Genomic DNA, 26273 nt, shown 5'->3' with positions numbered 1-26273 from the left:
CCATCCAAAGACTCACCTTTCCCCACACAGGGACTCCAGGCTTAAGGGGACTGGGGGGGCGCTGGGTGGGAGGATTCTTCGCTGCTATCACCGCCCCTTTATTTTGTTTTCGAAAGTGATTTTATTGAGCCTGTTGTGGCGTCTTTTTTTTTTTTTTTTAAACAGCCCCACTTGCAGCATATGGAGGTTCCCAGGCTAGGGGTCAAACTGGAGCCGCAAGCCTACACCACAGCCACGGCAACACCAGATCCGAGCTGCGTATTGCAACCTACGCCACAGCTCATGACAACACCGGATCCTTAACCCACTGAGCGAGGCCAGGGATCGAACCCACATCCTCATGGACACTAGTCTGATTTGTTATTGCTGAGCCACAAGGGGAACTCCCACTAGTCGGGCTCTTAACCTGCTGAGCCACAACGGGAACTCTGACCTGCCCTTTAAAATCACGCAGAGGGCACAGGAGTGGGAACCCTGGGTGCTGACAGCTGTGTGACGTGAGCTGTGCACTGTCCCAGCCTGGGGCACAGCTGTCCACCTCCCTGCCCGGCTGGGCTATGAATGCCAAGAGGTGACATTTGTGAACACTTGCTGGGAGCCGGTCCCCCTCTAAGACCTGAACAATCCATCCTCCCCACGATACTGGGGGTGGGCTCTGCTCTCCTCACCGATGATGAGGGAAGCAGCACAGTGAGCTGAAGAAGCTTTCGGGGCTCCTAAGGAGGGAAGCTGGGATTCAAGCGCAGGCCGTTCTGAGTCTGGCTTCAGAGCAGAATCACTAGCCCATAATGTGCCCAGAGACTGTATACAACGGGATTTTAAGTGGTTTCAAATTATTAAAAACATGAGCTGTAGTTTGATTCATAATATTGCTAGGCTGCACTATGAGGTCGTGTTTTTATTAGTAATTGCTGTTCTCCGGGCCCAGGACCTGGCACCGCATGGCCCTTACAGTGTGCCTGTGAGAGCCCGCGGCGAGGTGAATGGGCCCAGACTTCGCAGGGCGCTGCCCCACCCGCCTCGGGGTGGTGCCCCTTCCTGCAAACAAAAAAAGGGCATCTCTGACGTGGTGGTGTTGCCAAATGCTCTCCGCCCTCCCCCGCATCCCCCGCCCCTGCCCCCATCCCACAAACTCACTCTGGCTTTTCCTGAGGAGAAACGGGGCATTTATGTAACAAAATATAAATAGGGGGACTTGCATATCTTTAAATGAATACAGGCAGACAACACCGGGCGTCCGGTTGCAGCCACTGCCATTTGGGTCCTTGCTGGCACCCTGCACCTGCTCGCCGTATCCTTCCGCAGCCTCCCCAGGAGGCAGAAACTGTCATCACAGAGAACTTTTCACCCACGAGAGGGCTGATGCTCACATAATCTAAGTCAGGTGGCTGCCTGCCTTTCTCAGGGCATCAGCCAGCGTCCTTACAGTTGGTGGTAGGGATGGAGGGCAGGGGCTTTGAAGTTAGTCGGGCCTGGGTTCGAGGGCTCCCACTTCATTCGATCACTCATGCAGTCGACATACGTTTCCTGAAGGCCGCTGCTCCAACGTCCCCTCCTCCGGGATGCCTTTCCAGGCCATAAAATAGCAGCTTGCAAACACCCGGCTCTGCACGCCATGGTATTTCTCTTTATAGCACAAATCACCGCTGGCTATTTTATGTTTATTTCTTTCTTTAGTATCTGGTCCTTGCATAAGAAATAAACCTCCAGATGCGTACAAGGTGCCCGGTGCAGGGACCAGAGTCAGGAAGGACCCAAATGACAGTGGCTGCTACCTGGAAGTCTGGTGTTGTTTGCCTTTATTCATTTAAAAATACGGGAGGTCCTGCTGTGGCCCAACAGGATCGGCAGCATCCCTGAAGCACTAGGATGCAGGTTCGATCCCCAGCCTGGCACAGTGGGTTAAGGATCCAGTGTTGTCACAGCTGCGGCGTGGGTTGTAACTTCGGCTTGGATCTGATCCCTGGCCCAGGAGCTCCACATGCCTAGGGGCGGCCGAAAAAGAAAAAAAATATGTTAAGTCCCCCAGGCAAGGGGAAACACTGGACTTACTCTGTTTGTTGCTGTATTCCTCACACCTAGAACAGAGCCTGCTGCAGAGAAGGCCGTCAGAAAATACATGTCGAGTCAGTGAAGATATGAGTGGGTGAATGAATGAATGGGAACTCTCAAACCCAAGCCTGCCTAACTCCAAAGCCTCTGCCTTCTGCCACCACAGCCAACTGTCTTCTTTCTGTGTCCCTGCCCCCTGCTGGGTCTGACCCAGTGGCTTCGGGCAATTCACTTCCTCTCTCTGGGCCTCAGGTTGCTCACATATAAAGTGAGCATGTGCCTAGAATCCCTCGAACTTTAATATCCCATAGTCATTAATTCCATATGAATATTAGACATTGCATGGGCATATTCATGGGCACAGAAGGGTCCAGTCAGGATTGCAGCCCAGCCCAGTGCCTCAGCGGCAAGTTTGCATCAGCACTTTGCTTCCTGCAAACCTGATGGCACAGGAGGCCCTGGGCAGCCATCCTGCAGTGCGGGATGTCCTTGCACATCAGTGACATCTTGGGAAGAAGGAAGAAGCTCGTGTCGAGCTGATGCCTGTGGTTTCCGTGATGCTGCTGTGGGCATCCTTCTCTGGCTTTCCCAGAATGTGTCCATTTTGCCCTTGAGCCCTCCTGGTTTAAAACGAGGCCGTCTTCACCCCCACCCCACCCCTTCCTCATGCGGGTGACCAGAGCTGCCACTCCCTAATCTGTTTATGGGGACACGTGTTCTCTAATTGATCAGCCTCAGGATAAAGTCTGCAGACTTGTGGGAATCCCCCTTGGTTTTCTCCAGTTGCAGCTAGATAAACAGCAAATCATACCTAATGCACTGCAGATTGTTCTGTTCGAAGCCCGCTGCAGGCCAAGTACCTGCAGAGAGGCTCTGAGTGAGGTACCCGGATGGTGATTGCAGTCGTCAGAGAGTCCCCGACCCCTGTCCCCAGCTCTCGTTTTTAATAAAGCACTTGCCGTACGCTGAGGAGCGATGGGGTAGCTGGACAGGCAGCCGCTGCCTGTGCCTTAGGTCTTGCTCTCTTTTGAGAGCCTGGGGTCAGGGACCTGCCCACTGGGGCAGGGGCAGGAGCTCGTGCCAGCAGCCCAGGCAAGAACGAAGGCCTCTCCCTTGCACAACTCCTAGGGGCACCATTCGCTTGTGTGGCATGGGCACACACAGCCGGGGGTGGGGGTGGGGTGGGTGCTGAGGGCTGGAGGGTACACAGACTCACTGTCCCACCTTGGGCCCCCTCCAGGACACAATGGCGCGTTCAGCCTACCCACTGTGAAGCCAAGTCCCAACAGAGAGCTGTGTGTCTTCCAGGGAAAGCTGAGGTCGTGCAGGAAGGCTGGCTGTGTCCCAGGCACTCCAAAGGCCAAGACCCCCACTCTGCCTGGGATGGAAGGGCACAGTCACTAAAGAATCATGGTCTCCCTTAGACGAGGAAGGCAAGGACGTGTCATCGGCTTGTATGGTCCAAGACCTGGCCTGGGGAGGGGGAGGGCTGGCTAACCCTGCAGACCAGGGAGGACAGTTGTCCCCATCTGCCAGGCCTCCTGCCTTCATTGCATGTGTAGTAGGATCCGGCTGGCCAGGTCCCCTTGAAGGTCAAGTGTTGGCTGGAGTCAGCCAGGAGGTCTGGGTCAAGTGCAGCCGGAGGGGCAACCATGCACGTTTCTGCTGCACGAGGACCTTGCCCGTGCGTTCAGGTGGCACGTGCGAGGAGAAGAGAGACGGCTCATTCCCTCCGTAAAGTAATTACAGAGCTGGGTAATTTACATCCCTAGAAGGATGCAGGGCAATTGCAGGCCAGGATGTACGTGGTTTAATTTTAAATCCTCCAACCTCCCCTTAATGAGGAGGTGCTTTGAAACATAGCAGAATGTGAGGATCCTTCAAAGAACTCATTTCTTGGTGCTTTATTTGTTTAAGGGAAAGCGTGAAAGACGGATGGGGAATGGCAGGAGCAGGGGAGGGTTTGCCTCCCCCGCCTGCGTCGTGCAGACATTATCTGCTGTAAAACTGTCACTGAAGGATAGAGAACCGGCTCTTGGCTGCAGTGGCCTTCAGATAATGTCAGCGCTGAGCCATGACCCAGGATTTGTTGGCGCTGAGCAAACCTTTCTGAGGTTTTGGTGCCAGAATCCTGAGCGGAGCCTGACCAGTGCTCCTGCCTGGGGATGCAGGGGCCCTGGGGTTGCTGCTGCCCAGGGGCTTCATGGTTAACGCCCTGGCCTTTCTATTCTCCCGCAAACGTTTGAATCAACTGCAAGATCTGTAAAAATACAGAGAATGATTCAGTGGCTTGAGAGGGGCCTGAGAGTCTGTGTTTCTAGCAGGCTCCCCATGATGTCACTGGCTCATGAAGTGCATTTTGAATAGAAAGCCCAGGAGAAGGCCCATGATGGCTTGTCGGGGTCCCACCAGGGGCTTTGACCAAAGAGGACACAAGAGGGCTGGGACTTGGCCCCACCTGGCGCTGCCCTGGGCAGGGAAGGCTGTGGGGCCCTTCACATGGTGTTGAGCATTCTAGGATCCGTGGTTATGAAAGGGGGCAGTGTTGTCGTGGATGACCCTTTATTTGGGCTTGGTGTCTGCTGTCACCTCTTCTGTCCCATTAGGCTTTCCTTTCTGATGATGCTCAGGTAAAAAGGCCAGTGGGGGAGTTCCCGTTGTGGCTCAGCGGGTTAAAGGCCCAGCGTTGTCTCTGTGAGGATGCGGGTTGGATCCCTGGCCTCACTCAGTGGGTTAAGGATTTGGCATTGCCGCAGGCTGCAGCGTGGGTCGCAGATGCACCTCGGATCCAGAGTTGCCATGGCTGTGCCGTCGCAGCTGCAGCTCCGATTCGACCCCTGGCCCAGGAGCTTCCTTATGCTGCAGGCTTGGCCACGAAAAGCAAAAGAAAGAAGGAAAGAAAGAAGGCCAGTGGGGAAGCTGAGTCTGCAGACCTTGATCTCCTCAGTGGGCACCGCGATGGGCGGGGGTGGGGGGGCAAACCCCGTGTTCAAGGCCACTGATGACACAGCCGGTGTGTGGCGGGGAGCTGACGGGGTCGTGTCATCTTGGGCTCCCCACCTCTCTGGTGTGGTCAGCTAATCCTCTCCTGCTCGCCTGGCTTCACAGGTCCCTGGATGAGAAGGAGCTGACAGCAGCCGAGCCCCACCTTCTCTGTGTGCTGGGGAGCGGGGCTGCGCCGCCCCGGTGGCCCAATGCCGAAGAACAGCAAGGTGACTCAGCGCGAGCACAGCAGTGAGCATGTCACGGAGTCGGTGGCTGACCTGCTGGCCCTTGAGGAGCCTGTGGACTATAAACAGAGTGTCCTGAACGTGGCTGGCGAGGCAGGTGGCAAGCAGAAGGCGGCGGAGGAGGAGCTGGATGCGGAGGACAGGCCGGCCTGGAACAGCAAGCTGCAGTACATTCTGGCCCAGATCGGCTTCTCCGTGGGCCTCGGCAACATCTGGAGGTTCCCCTACCTGTGCCAGAAAAATGGAGGAGGTAAGAAGGAGCTCTGCTTGCCCAGGCGGGGCCCTGCAAATGCACCGGGCTTGGGGGGAGAGATGGATCACCCCCTAGTGGGACAGAACCGGAGCCCTTGTAGGCTGGCGCTCAGGGCTCCAGAGTGAGACTCCCCAGGATTAGCTAACAGCTCTCAAGGGGCTGTAGGCATGATGGCGAGAACATGGGCTCTGGCCCTGGACAGCCTGGGTTCAAATCTCAGTGCTGCCAGTCTGCTCTGGGATCTTGCTTGATTTCTCTGTGCCTCACTGTTCTGCATCTGTAAAATGGGAATAATAGGCATTCCTGCCTCACAGGATAGTTGGGAGAATTTAATGAGCTTTACACGTAGAATGCTTGCCACTGTATCTGATGCACAGTAAAGAGCAACTGTTGGCCTTATTATTAAATGCAGGTAGGTGCAGGCACTGCTGGGAAGCACTCCCCGGATATTGGGCTGAAATACATGAAAGTGCTCATATGGGAGCGTTTTGGAACAGCCAAAGCACCAATTTCATGTGGTTGGACCATTGAAACCTCCGCAAAGCTTAAGTAAGGAGGACTGATCATCATCCTTATTTTATTTATTTTTTATTTTTATTTTTTGTCTTTTTAGGGCTGCACCTGGAGCATAGGGAAGTTCCCAGGTTAGGAGGCGAATCGGAGCTGCAGCTGCCGGCCTACACCACAGCCACAGCAACTTGGGGTCCGAGCCACATCTGCAACCTACACCAGAGCTCATGGCAATGCTGAATCCTTAACCCACTCAGCAAGGCCAGGGATCGAACCTGTGTCCTCATGGATACTAGTTGGGTTCTTAATCTACTGAGCCACATCGGGAACTCCATTATCCTCATTTTAGAGACTGTGACATTGAGGCACAGAGAGGTTCGGTCACTTGCTCAAGATCACACAGCTGGTGATAAAATCAGGATTCAAACCTGGGCAACCTCTGGTCTTGGGAATGGGATTTTGAGTTAGCAGAGAGCTTTCATGTCCCTGAGTCCCTGTGCCCCGGGACTGCCACACTCCAGCCTGAAGGGATGGCCACAGCTTTGTAGGCATTTTAACCCCACCGCTTCCCTCCCTGCTCTGTGGGGCTCTTCCGTGCAGCCTGTCCCAGAGAAGAATCCCATTCAGGAGCCCTCCCTCTCTCCAGACACTCTCCCTGTCCAGAAGGCAGAGTCGGGACGGAAGCTTCTCGTCCTTACAGTTGCCTGTGAAGGGCAGGGAGTGAGCTGCCCACCTGAGTTAAGGCAGAGGCTTTCATCTTTTCCACCAGGGTGCAACCTGTTCCCTCCATGCTCTCCTAGCTTTGAAAGATCTCCCCCCAGCCCTTCGTCCAATAAATAGCGACCAATCAGAGCTTTCGGTCTGTATAGCACGGCCAGGCCCAGGTCACTAAGTGGATGTAAGACCAGCCCAGAGCAAAGGTACAGATAGATGTAAGCGTGTGGTTCCCTTAAGTGCCCTGAGATGTTGACAGGAGCTCAGAGGACCCACAACGACTGTGTTTGGGGACCCTGGCTGGCAACCCCCACCTCCTCCTTCTATGGCTGAGATCATCCGTCTGCCGGAGCACTGGGTGCTGGATCACGGAGTCCCGCTTCCGACCACACATGCACCCCCCACCCCGAGGGCAGCGTTCTTGCCAAAGTGTGTCGGTTCCCAGTGTCACCTGACATCACGAACAACCCCCAGAAGAGAAGCACTGACAGGTCCTGGGGCTCTGAGCTCTTCATTCCACGTTCCCACCTTCATTTTCCATCCTTTCTGATTCCTGGAATCCTGCTTTATCTCTACCTCGAACTCTCCTATATTTTCCTGGTTTTGTGATAAGTCATCCGAAATGCTATTTTGGAAGGAGGCACATCTTTACAGGAGGGAGATGATCTGAGAGTCAAAACTCTGGTTTCGAGCACTGGGTGATCCACTCTAAACTGCTTAAGTCTGAAAACTCTGGAATTCTGCCTGGCTCCACCAGATGCTGACAGATTCTTTGTTCTGCATCTTCTGAGTTTGCTTTATTTTCTCTTTATTTTTATGAGGAGAAGGCACATGGTCATCAAGGGCTTACTCGGGGTGGGTCATTCATTGAATTGTCAGGACAGTCCTGTGCGTAGGTGTACAGGTGAAGCATAGGAAATGGCCATTAGCATTAGTCAAAAGTGATCAGAGAGCAGCAATCTCATATGGGTCTACCTAATATTTTCTTTTTCTTTCATTCTTTTTTTTTTTAAAGGACGCACCCCCCGGCACATGGACGTTCCCAGGTTAGGGGTCATATTGGAGCTACAGTCGCCAGCAATGCCAGATCTGAGATGCATCTGTGTGACCTACACCATAGCTCATGGCAACACAGGATCCTTAACCCACTGAGCGAGGCCAGGGATCAAACCCACATCCTCATGGATATTAGTTGGATTCGTTATTGCTGAGCCACAGCGGGAACTCCATACCTAATATTTTCATCCTCTTTATGTAGATGACAAAACAGTGGCACAAAGAGATCAAGCAATCTGGCCAAAGTCACACAGCTAGCAAGTGGCAGAGCCAGGATTCAGGCCCAGGGGTTCTGGCTCCAGGGTCTGGATCTCAACTCCTCACTCAGTGTGCATCTGAACAGGCTGAGACCAAGGTGGTCCTTCAAAGCCCAGGAATAACCTTGGGGTTTGCTAGAAATGAGACCAAGTGCAGACCAAGACACAGGCTATCAGAGATCCAGGGAACTTGTGAGATTCCCAAATCCAGCTTTCTGTAGCCATGTTCTGCTAAATTTCCTGACACGAGCTATTTAGACTGATGACCTGAAGCCCCTGAACACTGCTGAAACATCAAAGGAAATCCAGATGTGTTCCAAGTTGTATTTTCTAGGGTGGAAGAAGGTACATTTCCAAATGAATTTCTGTAAAGGTTGATGTGAAAAAGTACTCTGCTCACCCAGAGCGCAGCCCCCGGAGCACCAAGGCTAACTAGACCTCGGTGTGTTAAGAGGCTGCAGCCGGGTCAGCACCCTGGGGCCCGAGTCGTGGCTGGTGGGGCCAGGTCTTTGCCACAGCACTTACCTAGAGGCTTCCCCTAACAGAAGATCCTATCCCAGAAACCCATCTCCCTGCATATCTGGACCGACCTGAGGACTTGCGGGTGAAATATGAAACCAGTGAGGCTGTGTCCCCGTGCCTTCCGGCAGATCACATCTCTCCTTTGCCTCTTCCCGAGCTGGAGGCCAGAAGACAGAACTAGGCTGAAAGACAGGACCAGGGGTCCTTTAGCCCCCTCCTCCTTTTAGGATCATGATGCATTGGGCTCGTTAGTGAAAATTGAATTTATCTGTGCATGTGACCACGTGAACCTGTGTGTTTAATGAATTAGGTGCTGTCATATAAGGTGCAGGGGCGGGGGTTGCTCCCCAGAAGCCTTTCCTGATTAGCCGCCTTGGACCCCCTACCCCTCCCTTTGCACATATGTGCTCCGTTGGCCGTGCGTGACGTGTGTGTGCGTGTGCGCTGACGTGGTCCTTGTGATCGTGAGGGTCCCGCCAGTCCTCCTGGGACAGCGTCTGTGCCTTCTGTTGCCCTGATCCCCCTCCGCACACGCCTGGTACAGAGCAGGTAATGGCTGACGGTTGCCAAGTGCTGGGTCGTGTGCCTCGGAGATGCCCAACCCCCTAGGTTCATTGGTGGATTCGGTACATATTGGGGAGCTGGTGAGATGTCACGTTACGGGGGCAGAGCTGTGTTGCTGGGGGTCTTCCGGAGACTCCCAAGCTTGCAGGGCTGGCTCTGGGGGTGCTGGGTGACCGTCAACGTGCTGGTGATGGAGTGGCTCTGACACCTTTAGCAGACAGGCAGGGCTGTGCTGACAGCACTGCTCACAGGACTAGGTGGTTGGCACAGCTCTCCACGGAGATCACTCGTCTGTGTCCAGACATGGTTTTAATTCTCCTGCTAAATGCCCTGTCACTTGGAATCGAGATTGTGTCTGCAGCGAGGCCCGGGACAACGACGTTAATTTATCATCTGGAATCTTTAGTGAGATCCATTCTATCCTTTATGATCCTCGAGGCTACGCTTTCCTGAACTGCTCCATTTCTCTCCCGTTCCTCCCAATTAGCTGTAGATTAATGGCGATGCTGGTCAGCCCCTCTGTCCTTGGAGAGCTTCCAGGCTGTTCTTCCCTGGAGCTGCCCAGTCTGCTGCATCAGCGTCTGGTTCTGAGGAGGGAAGACTGAGCCTGGGGTTTGTGCCTCTGGGGGACCCGTGAGCAGCCAGTGGCCACTCCTTCTGGGCCACCTCTCTGGGCAGGAGGGGGTGTGAACAGGCGTGCACAGGATACGTCGGGAGATGGGTGTGTCTGTCTGCATGTGACTGGTGTCTGTGTGTCTCTGAGTCCAGCCTTGTAAGTGGCAGGTGTTGACATATATCCGGATGCTCCTGAAGTGTCTCAGGTCCGGGGAGCCAAGGGGGAGAAGGAGGCTGGCGTGTGGCAGGTCGCACGTGTGAGCCAGGCCATTCCAGAGGAGCACAGGGGCTGGAGACGGTTTGAGGATGATCAGAGGTGTGGCTGAGGCTGAAGGACGTGGCTGCCACCCCTCCCTTTTCCGGCTGCTGTGCTCCAGACACGCTCCGACGTCTCTCCCTCCCTCCCTCCTCCCCAGGTGCCTACCTGGTGCCCTACCTGGTGCTGCTGATCATCATTGGGATCCCGCTCTTCTTCCTGGAGCTGGCTGTGGGCCAGAGGATCCGCCGCGGCAGCATCGGCGTGTGGCACTATGTGTGCCCCCGCCTGGGCGGCATCGGCTTCTCCAGCTGCATAGTGAGTCGGGAGCGGGCAGCGGGCACCAGCCAGGAAGCAGAGGGGCTGCTTCAGGGCATAGGGTTATCAGACCGGAATCCTGGGCGGAGTTGAGGGCAGGGAGGGAGACCCTCATCGTGAGAACTGCATCCAGCTGGTGCCTTGGGACCTCATGTTTCCTAAACTGAAATTTGGCAGCACTGCCTGAAGCAGGATGTAGTGTTTGGGACTGTTACCAAGGTTGAACATCTTGGCCAGAGTTCCCTGGGGATGTGTGGACCCTCCCAGCTGCCCTCTCTGCTTACCGGCCCATCAGTTCTCTGTGAGGGAGGCCCGTCTCTCTTTTCCTTGGTCGAGGAACATTTTATTTGGGTAAAGGCAACCCTGGGGCAGGGCATTTCCTGGCCAGTTTGCTGTGGCATGAGCAGCGCTGGAGAAGGACTCAGACAGGAGCCGAGGACCGACCTGGGAGGGAGTGGCTGTGAAACAGTGGGAGGCAGGGAGATCTCACTGGCCTGGATGTGGAACTCTGTGAGGGCTCCAGGCTGATCCATGGGGCAGCAGGTAAGGCCCCACTTAGCTCTCTAGGGGAGGAAATGAGACCGCCCCCCCCCCCCGCCCCCCTTAAGGGCGAAGCTCACAGTTGCTCATGCTCCCGGCTGGGATAAAAACTGGAGTCTGCTTCTGGAAGGGACTGAGGATCTGTCAGGTGTGGCAGCAGAGCCAGCCCAGATCTGCCTCAAGCAGAGACTGGGAGCGTTCACCCCCTGCACAGGTCCACGTGGCTGAATGCAGCGCCCTCTGCTGGGGCTGGCCATGTGTGCATGCATGAGTGCAATTGGGGTCTCCCCCTGGCGCTGAAAGCATCCAAGTAAAGGTAGTGGTTGTCTCTCCCTCTATATTCCACGTAAGATGTGCTGGAGGAGGGTCTGCTCGTGCATATCGAGGCTCAGGTGAAATGATGTAGGAAGTGTCACTGATGCATCATATAGCCCAGCGGTGTCACTGATGCATCATATAGCCGGGCCCTGGGACATAGAAGGCATCTCTCGATATCCACAGTGGATGCAGCAGATCCCTGCGGGTAAAAACATTACTTTCAAAGAAACCCCTTGGACCCACAGTCAGAATCCATGTGCTCTTATTTTAAACACAATTCTACTGAGGTTAGTTATCATGTTTCCAAGGAATAAGAAGTGACATCTTTCTGGAGGCAGGCTGCTAACCGTACCAAAGAGCAAGTCGCATCCAAGAGGAGAGAGGACATAGGGAACCAATAAGAAACCTCAACAAAACCTCAAAAAGCACAGCAGTCTGGGGCCATTTACTGTAGAAGCAAGAGCTGTTCGTGCCTCCCAGTCCCGGAGGGCCGCTCTGGAATTGTAATCCTGAGTCATCAGGAAATGATGGGGAAGTGCTTCAAGCATCTTAGAAGAATTTCAAACTGGAAAGGATTAACATTTTAAGAGTTTATTGCTTAAAGGAGAGAACATTAATATCTGAAACATTCCTTTGTGGGTTCCCTGAATAGCAGATGAGTGGTGGATTAGGAGCAGGCCCTCGGCTGCAGCGACCCACCCCTCCTCCTCCTTCAAGGCTGTGTTGGGGGAGTGGGGGTGGGAGTGGAGTTGCCCACAGCCTCCGTGACGCCACCCCCACCCCGTGGACCCTTCCCTGCAGGTCTGCCTCTTTGTCGGGCTGTATTATAATGTGATCATCGGGTGGAGCATCTTCTACTTCTTCAAGTCCTTCCAGTACCCGCTGCCCTGGAGTGAGTGCCCTGTCATCAGGAATGGGACTGTGGCAGGCAAGTATGGCTCTTCCGGGGCACCCAGTTGGGGATTCCAGCTGGCTCTGTCCCAGGAAGGTGTCGAAGGAGCCTAAGTGGCTAAGGCACGCATTTGGGGTTTCATTGACTTGCTGTGTCACCTTGGCTAAGCCACGTACCCTCTCTGATCCTCATTTTCTCTTACCAGCCCAGCCCACAGAGATCTTAGGGGGACGGAATGAAATAGTGAGTGCAGGCGAAGTTCTGGAAATTGTGACTTGGGTTTAGTCACTGTTAAGGATCCAGGGTTACTCTAGCACCATCCTATCTGGAATCAACCCTGATTTGCATGCTGGTCTATAAAGAGATGGATGATTTATCCCACTTCACAGATGGATAAACTGAGGCCCAGAAACAACTGTCCCGTGGTCATGCCACTGATTCAACCAAGGGTCTAGGATGGGAATCCAGGTCTTCAGCTCCGACCTCAGGACATTCCTCAAGGAACCTGTGGCCAGTGCCACCTAATCCTCTTGCCCTCTGTGATGGACGTGGGCAGAGGGATCACCTGAGTGGGAATTCAGTCCGCTCAGAGTGTCCCGAAGCCTCCCAGGCCCCTTGGGAGCCCAGGAGTCCTTGGGCCTGCCAACTCCTGGCTAACCCCGAACAGTAGCTTCTGTCCCCGCTGCCGACACTCGGCTGCCCTGGGTGGGGAGGGTGATGGTGGTGGGTGTCCCATAGGCCCTGCCGCTGAGGCCCTGTGGCCTCTGCTGCCGTTTCAGTGGTGGAGCCAGAGTGTGAGAAGAGCTCAGCCACTACCTACTTCTGGTACCGAGAGGCCTTGGACATCTCCAACTCCATCTCGGAGAGCGGGGGCCTCAACTGGAAGATGACCCTGTGCCTCCTCGTGGCCTGGAGCATCGTGGGCATGGCCGTGGTCAAGGGCATCCAGTCCTCAGGGAAGGTGAGTGGCGAGGGGCACCCACACCTGCAGGGGGAGGAGATGCAGCAGAAAAGCGTGGGCAGAGGGCGGGGACTCTGGGGTCGCCTCTGCAGGGTTCTTTGGGTGGCCTTGGCCTCTGGATGGCTCAGGATGAGGACACAGGCCCCCAGGAAGCGATGGGAGTGTCACAGCCACAGTACTGTTCCCTGTGGACAGCTAGCCAGGGGTGGGCTTGCAGAAAACCATTGCTTTGACCCCGGCTGCCTCCGTGCTCAGATAACTCAGGCTTGTTCCACAAACTTGAAAGAGAAGGAACACCAGGAGAACTGAGCTGGGACATTTGGCTGGATCCTGCTTCCCCAGCAGAAGCCCTAAAAGAGCCGGCCTAACAATTTTGGATGAAAACCAACAGCTCACTGTCTCTACAGTTAGTGGGCTCTGTGAGCAGCGGGTGCTGGGGGCTCTGAGGACGGCTGTGTACCCGCCTTGGAAGGTGCAGACCAGCCGAGCCTCTTCCACCTTCTCCCAGCAGGTCAGAGTCTCTTCACATAAGGGCCCTTTCTTCTTCATCACATAGCAGGATTTGTGGACTGCCAGGGCTGGAAACCACATTTGTGATCCTATGGCGCAATCCGCCCATTTCGCAGATGAGGAAACTGAGGCCCAGAGAGGGGGAAAAAAATCTCTCCTGAGATCAGGAAGCCGCTCAGCCTCAGGGCTGGGACTAGAACCCTCACTGTCGGTCTTAGGCTCCAGGGTCTTCTCTGGATTTGATGAGCAGGGAAGCTAAGCCCTGGAAAGGTGTCATGGTCTCAGCCACGGCCTCTTCTCCCTCCAAAGGCCAAAATAGTCGCTGGTACTTCGGGGCCCTGATCAGGCACTGCCACATGTGTGAGTGCATTTGCAGTTAGAAATTACTATGCCCACTTTATTTTATTTTATTTTATTTTTTTGAACAAGCATCTTGTTATTATTTTTTTAAATCCCAATTGTTAAAAAACAGCAGAATATAGCTAGCAAAATGAAAATGACATTCATGGCAGATAAGATCCATGATTGAGAATAAACAAACAAACAAACCCAAACCAAGGCCATGATACACCCATCAGAGTCACACAGACTTAAAATGTCTGATCATAGAAAGTGCAGAAAAGATGTGGAGCCCTGGGAACCCTCATTCAATGCTGCTATATGAAGTGGGACTCAATGAGAAAATAGCCTGCCTTCATCTGGAGAATCTTCTCATAGGTTCGTATCCAGTAGAATAGCATGTACATATACAAGAATGTTCATCTCAGCATCATTCATAGTAGTAAGCCTTAATCAAATTAAAATGGAAAAATGATTGTTTTAATTTCCACATAATGGAAGAGAGTGACCAACATGAATAAAACGCAATTACATATGAGATAAATGAAACATCAAGTTGTACAAAATAAGCCGTAAACACACTGCATATGTCCTTTATGTGAGGATAGCAGACAATGTTTAAGACTCTTTCTGGAAAGATAATGAAGGCGGTATCTATGGCCTACATATTTTTCCATAACTGATTTAAGCAGGGGTTACAGGGTGTTTGCTTTATATAGAGTCACATGGCTGACAATTCATACTTTTTTCTCTGGAGGGCCTAAGATCTGAGTCAAATAAAACTGTGCCTTGAAAAGATGAAAAGAAATATATCAAAATATTCACAAATAAGAGAAAGCTTTTTCTTTTTGTAGTTTTCACTCTACTGTCTAAATTTTCTTTAATCAATATATCATGTTCGCAATGAAAACAAATACCTAATTATGCCCACTTTAGAGATGAGGAAACAGAGGCAGCCTGAGGTTCAGTAAAGAGCCCAAGGTCACATGGCTGTAGGTGGTCAAGCCAGGATCAGAACCCAGGTGGTCCGGCTCTGGACACACGCGGTTTCAGTCTTCACAGCCTCCTTCCCAAACAGCCCCCCTGGTTTGTTTGCAGCCACCTTTCTGTAGGCATCTCCTTTGCGGAAGGCTGTGGGCCAGGCACACTGGGGATACAGAAACGTTCAAGAAAGACATGTGCTAGAAAATAGCATCTAACTTATAATCACAAGAGGCAGGACCTTCGTCTGATGCCTTTGCCTGGGAGCCATGCCCGTAACCTCCTGGCTGCCTCCTGTCAAGGGAGCTCTTAGGACAGGAGATCCCCTGGGGGTCCACTGGAGGCAGGGACGGGAAAGCAGGCATGTGACATGAAAAAATGAAGAGGGGCCAGCAAAGGGTTCCTGGCCCCCTTGGCGGCCTTTGGGGGTGGGGAGGCTGCGGGCCCAGCCCTGCCAGCCCTTGAAAGGAGAAAAGAAGCATTAGGCACAGCCATGCTGACTCCAGCTTGTCTGTGCGCCTGCTTCTGCCTTGGCTCAATGCCAGATGCGCAGTGGGTTTGGCCCCATGCCAGGGGTCCCAGGGCTCTGCTTTCCGCTGCCATCCGAGGAGGCTTGTGCACCCCAGCTGGGAGCAGAGAGGGAGTGCCGGCTGCAGGGGGGCTCTGCCACACAGTGGGTCACTGTCCTTTCCGCAGGTGATGTATTTCAGCTCCCTCTTCCCCTACGTGGTGCTGGCCTGCTTCCTGGTCCGGGGGCTGCTGCTGCGAGGGGCCATTGACGGCATCCTCCACATGTTCACGCCCAAGGTAAGGGTCTCGGGCTCCTGGGGAGCACAGCAGCTCCCTGGGCCTTGTCCATTTCACGTGCTTCAACAGCCACTGAGGACCTGCTGAGTGGCAGGCGCCGTGTCGGGCACTGGAGAGAGGGGCGAGGGAAAGGCGCATGGCCCTGCCCTCACGGTCCCACATCAGTGTGGGTGAAATCTGAAGAAGCTTCGGGGAGCAGATGACATCTGAAACGAGCCTTAGGGAGCAGATAGGATTTCAGGGGCAGTGGTAGGATGATGCAAAGGAATCGTATGAGCAGGTGTGGAAAAGCACTGGGCCTGCTTAGAAGTCAAGTTTGGCTGGGGTGTGGGGGCAGGGAGGGGCATTCATTGCACCAAGAAGATGCTAAAGAGAAGAAAAATCCCTGGGAATCCCAGCTTGTATCCAAACCAGGGGCATGAGGTTAGTATCTTATTAAAGATAAAAGCCACATGCGTGAAGCCGCCTGCATCTCCTCTCATGTAATCCCTCAGTAGCCCAGTGAGGGTCCAGCAGCACTGCAGTGCTCGGCTCGCAGGGTGGCCTCAGGGGCGCAGGCATCCTGAAGATGGACACCTAGTTTCCTAACGGTGGCCCTGCCTGTCTATTGCCCTTCAGACCACTGGGCACAGCTGGCAGGAGCCAGCCCACTGAGGAATAGGAGAATCTCGGGTGCAGGTTGGCATGCGCTTCAGGGCAACCCCGAGCAAAGTGCCATGGTCACCCTGGTGGGTGAGCTGGAAAGTTCAGCTCTCAATACTGCCATCTCATGCATATGCATGCTCGAACACACACACACACACACACACACACACACACACACACACACGCGCTTACACGGAAAGTTTATACAAATGATACAGGGAGAAGAATCCAGATCTTGTGGGGTTGGGAATCCTTTTCCCTCCCAGTCCCCCTGCTCTGCAGCTGCACACAGCTCCTGGTGTCTGGCGGTGGCGGCAGGCAGGACTCACCATCTGTGTTCTCCAGGCGGGACATAGCTGGCCCTCGGTGTTCTTAGATGTGACATCTGAGGTTTCTAGGTGAATAATCAGAGAGGCCCGTTTTATGAAGGACTTAGTGAATTTCCCGGAGGCGTGAGTGTGACTCGAGAGCCGCTTGGCTGGAGAAGGGTTGTGGTGACCATGTGATGTCTGACAAAGAAGAGAAACATGCAAATCCGATTTCTTTGGGGTGGGCGGGAAACCGTCACGAGAAGAAAGCCGAGGGTTTTTATGAATGAATTCGACTGTATTTCTAGAATCGTGGTCAGCCTAGTGTGTTCCCTGGAGTCTTTCCGTTATGCTTTGTTGAACTTTATGAGGAAATCGTATCCTCTGGAGATGTTCATAAATGCGGAGCTTCGCACAGGTCTCCGGATGCGCCCCTGGGTGGTTTTAACAGAGCCTGGAACCAATTCAGGAGAGGGGCTGCCAGTCCCAGCACATGCAGAGCTGCTCCCCTTCTGATTCAGGCACTCCTTTTTTCTCCCCCCTTTTTAGGGCCACGCCCCCAGTATATGGAGGTTCCCAGGCTAGAGGTCTAATCAGAGCTGCAGCCGTTGGCCTACGCCACGGCCACAGCAATGTGGGATCCGAGCCACGTCTGCAGCCTACACCACAGCTCACGGCAATGCTGGATCCTTAACCCACTGAGAAAGGCCAGGGATCAAACCCACATCCTCATGGATCCTAGTCGGGTTCGTTAACTGCTGAGCCACGACAGGAACCCCCTGCTTCAGACACTCTTTAAGACATTTTTTTTAAGTGAAACCACTCAGACATATAAACACATGTATAATAATATAATAAACATTTTTAAGGAAATAAAATATTACAGAGGCCATAAAAGTACCTATGGAGCCAGCTCTCATCCCATTCCCTTCCCTTCCCTAAAATAACCACTATCTTGAATTGGGGTTTAGCCTGCTAATGCTTTATTTAAAATTTGTAATACATGTATGCGTATCCATAAATAACATAGGGCATCTGTGCATACTTTGGATAGTTATATAAATTGCACTATGTGCAAGCTTCTGTGACGTGCTTTGATTTTTGCTCAACATTCTTTTTTGAGACTTAGCTCTGCTGTTATATGTCGCACTGGTGCATCCATTTTCACTGCTGTATTGTATTCCACTGTAGCACCACCCTCACATTTGTTTATTCATTCTCTAGTTGATGGTCATCTGGTTGTTTCCAGTTCTCGCCACAACTAATGATGCTGCAGTAAACATTATGACCCAGGTCTGCATGTGCACGTTTCCGTAGGCGCGTATGTTTCCGAGTAGAATTGTTGTCTTGAAGGGTACGGATATCTCGCTTTTACTGGATGTTGGCTGGATTGCTCTCCAAAGTGGTTGCGTCTGTTAATATTCCCACTAGTTGCATATGAAAGTCCTGGTTGCTCCACACTTGTTACACTGCCATTTTTGCCAATCAGATGGATGCAGAAAGGTTGGTATACCCTTTGAATGACAGGGGAGCTCCTTTCCCAGACCTTTTTCCTGGATGTTCAGGAAACAGTGTGCTTCACCTTAGCACTGGCAGGGGACCAGAGTATTGTTGAGGTGAAGCTTAAAAAGATCAAATCCCGGAGTTCCCATTGTGGCTCAGCAGAGACGAATCTGACCAACATCCATGAGGACACAGGTTTGATCCCTGGCCTTGCTCAGTGGGTTAAGGATCTGGCCTTGCTGTGGCTGTGGTGTAGGCCAGCGGCTACAGCTCTGATTCGACCCCTAGCCTGGGGTCAAATATGCCATATGCCCTTGGTGTGGCCCTAAAAAGACAAAAAAAAAAAAAAAAAAAAAGGAAAAAAGAAAAAAAAGAATTCAAATCCAGAAGGCCCTAGAGGAGCCAGGTCACCGAGAGCCAGCAGATGTGGCCCCTGGCCCATGCAGCTCTTGTGATGTTCAGGTTCAGACAGAGCCTACGGGACCCATCTTGAGACCTTGTCCACTGAGCAGTGCCATGGGGCCGCTCCTGCCCTTGACCCTGGAGAGATGTGTTGAGTAGGGAAGGGGAGGCTTGAGGCCCTCAGAGGACAAACCCCTCTATCAGGGATCTCCTTCACAGCCTGTGCCACGGTTTGTTTTAGGCAGGTGAGGCCCAGGGATGCTGGCCGGGGTGAAGTTTCTATTTACATATCCTTTCAAGTCCTCTGCAAAAAGCGTGGACCCATGTTCAGACACAAACTTCTGCCTGTCCCTCCACAGCACTGCTGCTGCAGATCTGTGACTGTTTCCGCACAGGACTGCTGAGATGTGGGAAACCCTGGAGCTATTTCAAGTCCGTGCTCTAGCGTAATGCTTTAGAGTGCCAGGGTCACTGCACACAGCTGCCCAGCCTGTGCACTGCTCCATTCATATCAACCACAATGCAGATGATATTCCCAGAGGTCATGCCATTTGGCAGCCGGCGAAGCATCCAAGATTTTTGGCCAGGGCATCTCAGAGTCCACCTGAAAGAAGCATAGCGTCTCCATGGATACATTGAATAACCTGGAAGATGCCTCCTCCTACACATCTTCTAACATCAGAAATAATCCAAGCTAGAGGACCTGGCTTTTCCGTCCATACCTTCCAGCAATTACTGGACGTGATGAATGCAGTGTCACCAGGATACTGTGATAACCCACTAGCATCTCTGATGGGACAGGAACTCAGGTTGATAGCTAATGAACCTCTTGAATTCCTTGGGTTACTTCTCACCAGATAATTCTTTCCATCCAGCTAAACACCAGAGTCAGCATGAGTACCATGTAATTAATCATGTGATTTACTCCATGTAATATAAATTACAGCAGATTTTCTAACCACCCAAACTTCCAGGGAATGTTTATCAAAATTACAACTGTTATCATTCCTCGGCCCAGTAATTCCACTTCTAGGTATTTTTCTTACAGATGCATTTACCCACCACCAACTTAATCTGCACACAATGTGGGTCATAACAGCATTTGTCTTAGTAGCAAAAGAGTTAAAACCCCCTGAATGACCATCATTCATTTATTCCTTCTTTCAACAAAGGTTCACTGAATTCCTGTTATGTTCTGGGCACGGCTGTGGCCCCAACAGTGAACAAAGCAGATAAACTTCCCAGCCGTGTTGGAGCTTATGTTTTGGTGAAGGGAGACAGAAAATATAAGATAAAGGAGTTGTTGGATGGTGTTGGCCAAGAGAAAAAATAAAGCAGAGAAAGGATTCAGGACACCGGGAAGAGGGTTGCTTAGCTAGGGTGCCCAAGGAAGACCTCCCCAAGAAAAGGACGTTTGAGTGGCACCCGAGGAGGTGAGGGAGCACGTGTTTGGAAGAAGCATGTTCCATCCCAACAGAGGGAACGAAAAATGAAAAGCCCTTGGGGCCGGACTTGCCTGGCATCCACAAGGAGGCTGATGTGGCTGGAGTGGGAAGGGAGAAAGGGGACCGTCGGGGGAGCCAGACCAGGAGGGTCCTGGAGGCCAGGAAAGGCCTCTGGTGTTTACTCGGGGTGAAATGGGAGCCATTGGAGACTTCTGAGTAGAGGAGGGACCTGATCTGCCTTCTGTCTTTGGAGGATGGCTCTGGCTGCCATGGAGAATCTGAGGGGTCAAGGGTAGATAGGAGACCTGCTGGAAAGCTCCATCCAGGTGCTGGAACTCATCCGGGTGAGAGGGGGCTGTGTGGAGCCCAGGTGATGTCAGCAGAAGGGATGAGAAGTGGTCAGACTGGGGTCCTGTGTAGAAGGTAGAGTCTGCAGGATTTGCTGCTGGATTGGACGGGGGGTGTGAGGGGGAGAGGGCTATCAAGGATGACCGTCTCTGCCTGGGCAACGAGAAGGGCGAAATGGACATTTCTGGAGAGGGAGAGGATGGGTGAGGGAGGAGGGTTGCTGGGGAGTAGCGGGAGTACCGTTTCCAGCATGGGTGGCTCAGAGATGTTGGAGAGAGATCCAGTGGAGATGCTGAGCAGGTGGGTGGGAGATGAGTCTGGAGGTCGGGTGCGAGTATAAATTTGGGAGTCAGAGAATTTGAAGTGGTGGGCGGGTTACGGTCATCTGGAGAGTGAACATAAACAGAGAAGAGGACTGAACACTGAGCCCTGGGGTCTGGGCGTTTAGCGGTGGGGGGAGAGACAGCCAATGAGGGCGGAGGAGAAGCGCGACAGACAGACAGAGACAGGGAGAGAAGTCCTTCTCAGAGGCCACGAGGAGTCGGTGCTTTAAGAAGGAAGGGGCTGGTCAGCCACGTCCAAAGCTGCCCAAAGGTCAGGTGATAAGGACTGAGACATGGCCAATGCGCTTGGCAACAAGGGTGTCGCTGGTACTTCAGCAAGAGCCGTTTCTGTGGTCTGCCGGGGATAGAGTCTAATAGCAACAGGGTCAAGGGAAAATGAGAGGCAAGGAACTGGGGACAAGTAACGGAGACCACTGATTTTCAGGAGTTTGGCGTTGCGGGAGTTGAGGAGTGGGAAATGGGGTGGTCATGGGACAGGGTCGTGGGATCAGAGGTGCTCTTTCAGAGCTTTATATGATGGTAGAAATAATCCATCATGCATGGCTTGTGCAAATGTGAAAGGGTGCAGCCACCTTGGAAAACAGTCTGGCAGTTCCTCAAAAGGTTAGACAGCATTAGTGTATAACCCAGCAATTCCACTCCTAGGCGCACAGCCAAGAGAACTGAAAACATATGTTCAGAAACGTGTGCACAAGTGTTCAGGGCGGCAGTATTCCTCATAGCCAAAAGTGGACACAACTCAGACAGTATCAGCTGACGAATGGAAAAATGGGAGACAGTGTATTCCTACGAGGGCAGAATTATTAGCTGGCCATACAAAGGAATGAAATACTACATCACGGATGAACCTTGAAGGCATTCTGCCGAGGGAAAGAAGCCGGTCACAAAAGACCACATGTTGTGTGACTCTGTTTTTATAAAATATTCAGAATAGGCGCATCTGTAGAGACAGGTAGCAGATTTAGTGGTTGCTTAGAGAGGTTGGAGAGAAATGGGGAGTGACTGTTCATAGGTGATGGGGGGATGAAGATGTTCTGAAATTGTGGTGAAAGTTGTGCAACACCATGATACACAAAAAGCCATTGAATTGAACCCTTAAAAAAAAAAAATCCCGAAGAGAGGAGTTCCCACGGTGGCACAGTGGGTTAAGAACATGACTCTAGCGGCTCTAGTCACTGCACAGGTGCAGGTTGGATCCCCGACCTGGCACAGTGGGTTAAAGGATCTGGCGTGGCTACAGCTGTGGCTCAGATTCAGTCCCTGGCCTGGGAACTTCCATATGCCATGGGTGTGGTCATGAAAGAAAAAATTCCAAAAAAGAGAGGGAAGTTGAGGCTGTAGGAGAGGAGGGAACTGAAGTCCTTGAACAAGCAGGGGAGCTGGGACCCAGCACCCAGGTGGAGGAGTTGGTCTGAGCACACCCTGGCCCCATAGGAGCAGGAGGGCAGGGCCAGTCTGCGGCACAGATGCCGGGTGTTGAGAAGCAGAGGCAAGGAGCTTCGCTCTGTGGGGGTTCTCTTCTGATGGGGGTGTTTTGTGCTGTGCCATGAGCCATAGGTCATCGGGTGGTGGGGGAGGGGTTGGGGGCCTAAGGAGGGGTGAGTGTGGCATGAGGGGGGACTGCGTGTCCACGGAAAGGAAGCTGGAGGTGAGGGGTGGGGGATGTGCAAGGGAGGCTGCCAGTGCGGTGACAGCGAACGCTTCACCGTTCGGTGGAGTCTTTCCTGTTTACTGTCTCTGGAGGCAGGCTCTTCCCCACAATCGGTGAGGCTCTTAAAACAATCATGTGGAGTTCCCACTGTGGCTCAGCGGAGATGAGTCCGACTAGTATCCATGGGGATGCGGGTTCGATCCCTGGCCTCACTCAGTGGGTTAAGGATCTGGCATTGCCGTGAGCTGTGGTGTAGGTCGCAGATGCAGCTCAGATCCCGCGTTGCTGTGGCTGTGGTTGGTGTAGGCCAGCAGCTACAGCTCCGAGTCGACCCCTAGCCTGGCAATTTCCACATGCTGCGACTGAGGCCCTAAAAAGCAAAAAAGAAAAAGAAAAAGAAACGATCATATGTTTTCCAACGACCCATGCTTACTATGTACCAGGCACTGTACATTCCTTACGTACATTAACTCATTCAAGCCCATAAGGACCATAGAGGTATTATTCTCATTGCCCTTTTCCACATGGGGAAACCGAAGCACAGAGAGGGTAATTAACTAGTCCGAGGGCCCATGTGTCCAGGGCCCAAGGTGTGCTTTGTGCCCAGTTCTGCATGCTGCTTGGGGGCAGGTGCCGAGTAGATGCATTGTTGGTCCAACCATGGTCAGGAATTTATCGATCGATGCCAGAGGAGAGATGGCAGGGGAGCTGTGAGTTTAAGCAAGGTGTGATGAAAAGGATGGACATCGCCTAAGCCAGTGACGCAGGGAATTAGGACAGGCAGGGAAGGAGGGGAAGGGGACATGGAGGTCGGCCAGAGGACTGGAGGTCTCAGCAGGGAGGAGAAGTTTTTGGAGTCGAGGAACAAGAGGTGAGTTGGAAATGCAAGGTGCTTGGGAGTATGAGATCCTTAAAATTGAGGTGGGGTTGGAGCCCAGCTGCCAGTTGTGCCCAAGGCCATGGCGTGTCCATGGGGGCGGGGGAAGAAAGAGCAGTAGAGGAGGAAGAGGAACAAGAGCTGGCTTGTTGGAGGGGACCCTGATGGAGGTACTCAAATCACTCAGAGGACGGCAGCGGTAGTGTTGGCCAGAGACGGTGCACAGTGGAATGCAGCGAGCGGCCGGAGAGCGGGCAGCACCCGGTCCCCCAGGCCCAGGGCTCCCAAGAGTGCGAGAAAATAGCCTTCACCCGACTGGCTGCAGGGACCCTTTGGGTAGCCCTTCCCTGCACAACAGGCCCCTCCCCCGGAGCTGTAACGACCAGGAATAACCACCAGGGCTCACGCCCCAGGACGACTCATTGATCAAGGTCGCTGGGTGTGGCATCCATGTGGTAGCAGTTCTGCTATTCGAATGTGGACCTGGGCTGGAGAGCCGCTGTGTCACAGCAAGAAGGTGAAGAGAACATCCAGAGATGGGTGGTGGCAGTGGGGGATTGGGCTGATGACATGGCCCGGTGGCAGGGTGCTCGAGGTTGGGGGGTGGGGGGGTTCAGAGGCTTGAGTCAGAGCAGGGGACAGACCCAGCCATCCTGGGATGAAGTCCAGATGAAGCGTCCCCAGGGGTCATGGACATCTTGAAGCAGCCAAGCTAAATTGGCCCTGACCTGGGGGTCCCTTAGGCAGACTGCGGGGACGAGGCTGCAAGTGAGCAGGGACAGAGGGGGCAGCTGGCCAGGAGCCTTGGAACCCAGTGGGTTCCCAGCTCAGCATGAGGAAGTGACACTGCTGGGGGCAATATCTCTGGTGAACAGTAGGGAAAAAAGAAGAAGGAATACACACACACACACGTACACGTAGATATGCGTGTGTGTGTGTGTGTGTGTGTGTGTGTGTGTTACATGTATGCATGTGTATCCATATTGCTGGTATACACATACGATAACACTAGAAGGGTAGACAGTGGTACCATGTTTACACATAGGGAAGCGCTGAGGGTCTGGGATACAGGGGTGAGAAAAAGGAGGACACCCCCCCCCCCGTGCCTTTTGAGTTCTAAACCATATAACCGCATTCCCTATAATCGGTCAAGGTGGAAGCCATGCCAGTCTTTGTCATGAATGGGGCCTGGCACAGCCTGAGGTCTATGGGGGGCTTCGGGCATGCACTTTACAGCCTCTGGGGTCGAGACAAGCGAGAGGTCCTGTCCAGTGAGCCAGACTGGCTGCAGGGTCCGGAGTGTGTGTTAACCCTTAGGGAGGAGAAGTGGGGTCTGTGCAAGTCCCAAAGGCCCAGGTATAGCAGTTAGTGGGGCTCCATGACCCCCCGTTAGAGGAAGGCTTCTGAACACGGCGCCAAGGCAGCCCAGCCTCATCACCAGCGGTGGGCTCTGGAGCTGGACAGTGTGGTTCAGATCCCGGCTCATCACTCAGCTGTGGGAGGGCAGGTCGCTTGGACTCTCAGAGCCTCAGCGTCCTTGGCTTCGAGCCGGGGTGAACGGCCGCAGCTCCATCGTGGCATTCGGGGCAGTGGTAGCCCAGTTGCGGGGTGCAGAGAGCATGTGGTGAGCCTTAGCTGTTATTCTTCTTGTCCCTCATGAAGGTGACACTGTTCTAGGGCAGCGGGAACCCGGCAGTCAAGTGCCATCTGGTGTCTGCCGACCCGTCTGCGCTGAGAAGCAGGGGCGCGCATTCCTTGGCCACTCAGAATGCATCTTCATGCGCTGAGTCAGATACCGTGGACCACCTTGCCCCCTGCACGAGGAAGGGATGCAGCCGTGTGCCGAGGAAAAGTCAGGCAGCCGTTGCTCTTTTTCAGAGGGGAAAGCCTGTTTCCCCTCTGAAATGGTGGGGAAAGCCCGTTTCCCACCTCTTCTCTTGCAGTCGCATTGTCACATCCTGACATCTGGAAAGGACACTGGGTTTCCTGAGGTTGGCCGTGGGTTCATGCTCTGTTGACACTCTGATCAGGACCTTGTTGAAATCACGCACCATTATCCCTGAAATCCTCAAAGACCCCCTTTTAAATTCAAGGACTGCAAGAAAAAAAAAAAAAATCCTGTTGTGGCACAGCAGTAATGAACCTGACTAGCATCCTTTAGGACTCAGGTTCCATTCCTGGCCTTGCTCAGTGGGTTAAGGATCCCATGTTGGGGTGAGCTGTGGTGTAGGTCGCAGACACAGCCTGGATCCTGTATTGCTTTGGCTGTGGTGTAGGCCAGTGGCTACAGCTCTGATTCGACCCCTAGCCTGTGAACTTCCACATGCTGCAAGTGTGGCCCTAAAAAAGACAATCAATCAATCAAATAAATTCAGGGACTGCGGGCACTCAGTCCTGAAGGTGCCTGACCTTGTTTACCCCCAGAGGAGCCCTGGCAGCAAGGCATCACCAGCGAGGGTGCCCCTCCCTGCTGCAGGCTGGAAGGGGGACACTCCAGGACCACTCATACGAAGTCCAAGCTTTGGCCCTCTTCCCTGGGGCCTTATTAATGGCAGATTTGGATTCATCATTTTGCTTCAAAATAATCTCACAGATGGCTCAGAGCCTTTTGTAAAAACTGTAGTAATGACTGATGAAGATAAAAAAGGAACTTAGGGAGTTCCCGTCTTGGCGCAGTGGTTAACGAATCCGACTAGGAACCATGAGGTTGAGGGCTCAGTCCCTGCCCTTGCTCAGTGGGTTAACGATCCGGCGTTGCCATGAGCTGTGGCGTAGGTTGCAGACTCGGCTTGGATCCTGCGTTGCTGTGGCTCTGGCGTAGGCCGGTGGCTACAGCTCCGATTCGACCCCTATCCTGGGAACCTCCATATGCCGCGGGAGCGGCCCAAGAAATAGCAACAACAACAACAACAGCAACAACAAAAAAGACAAAAGACAAAAAAAAAGGAACTTAGTACATTTAAAAGAGAAAGAGAAGAGAAGGAAAGGAAGCCAGCGTGCAAATAGCCTTGTTTAGAAAGCACAGTTTACAGTCCTAAGGATGTGCTTGTCTTAG

At 53.1% G+C, this 26273-nt stretch overlaps 1 protein-coding gene across 2 annotated transcripts in view; it reads left to right on the top strand.

Moving 5' to 3' along the window:
- The window catches only part of SLC6A17 (solute carrier family 6 member 17), a 113825-nt gene that overhangs the window by 73871 nt on the left and 13681 nt on the right, over positions 1-26273 (top strand). For both annotated transcript variants that reach the window (XM_047785076.1, XM_047785075.1), the window contains 5 exons: positions 5161-5532; positions 10190-10347; positions 12007-12133; positions 12877-13058; positions 15585-15695. In XM_047785076.1, the coding sequence (XP_047641032.1) occupies positions 5247-5532; positions 10190-10347; positions 12007-12133; positions 12877-13058; positions 15585-15695 (864 nt within the window). In that variant the 5' untranslated portion in view covers positions 5161-5246. The remainder of the gene's footprint in view (positions 1-5160; positions 5533-10189; positions 10348-12006; positions 12134-12876; positions 13059-15584; positions 15696-26273) is intronic.

This window comes from Phacochoerus africanus, chromosome 6 (assembly GCF_016906955.1).
Source record: "Phacochoerus africanus isolate WHEZ1 chromosome 6, ROS_Pafr_v1, whole genome shotgun sequence".
NCBI lineage: Eukaryota > Metazoa > Chordata > Mammalia > Artiodactyla > Suidae > Phacochoerus > Phacochoerus africanus.
The sequence above is the reverse complement of the archived record's forward strand: the minus strand, read 5'-3'. Positions and strand labels throughout refer to the sequence as shown.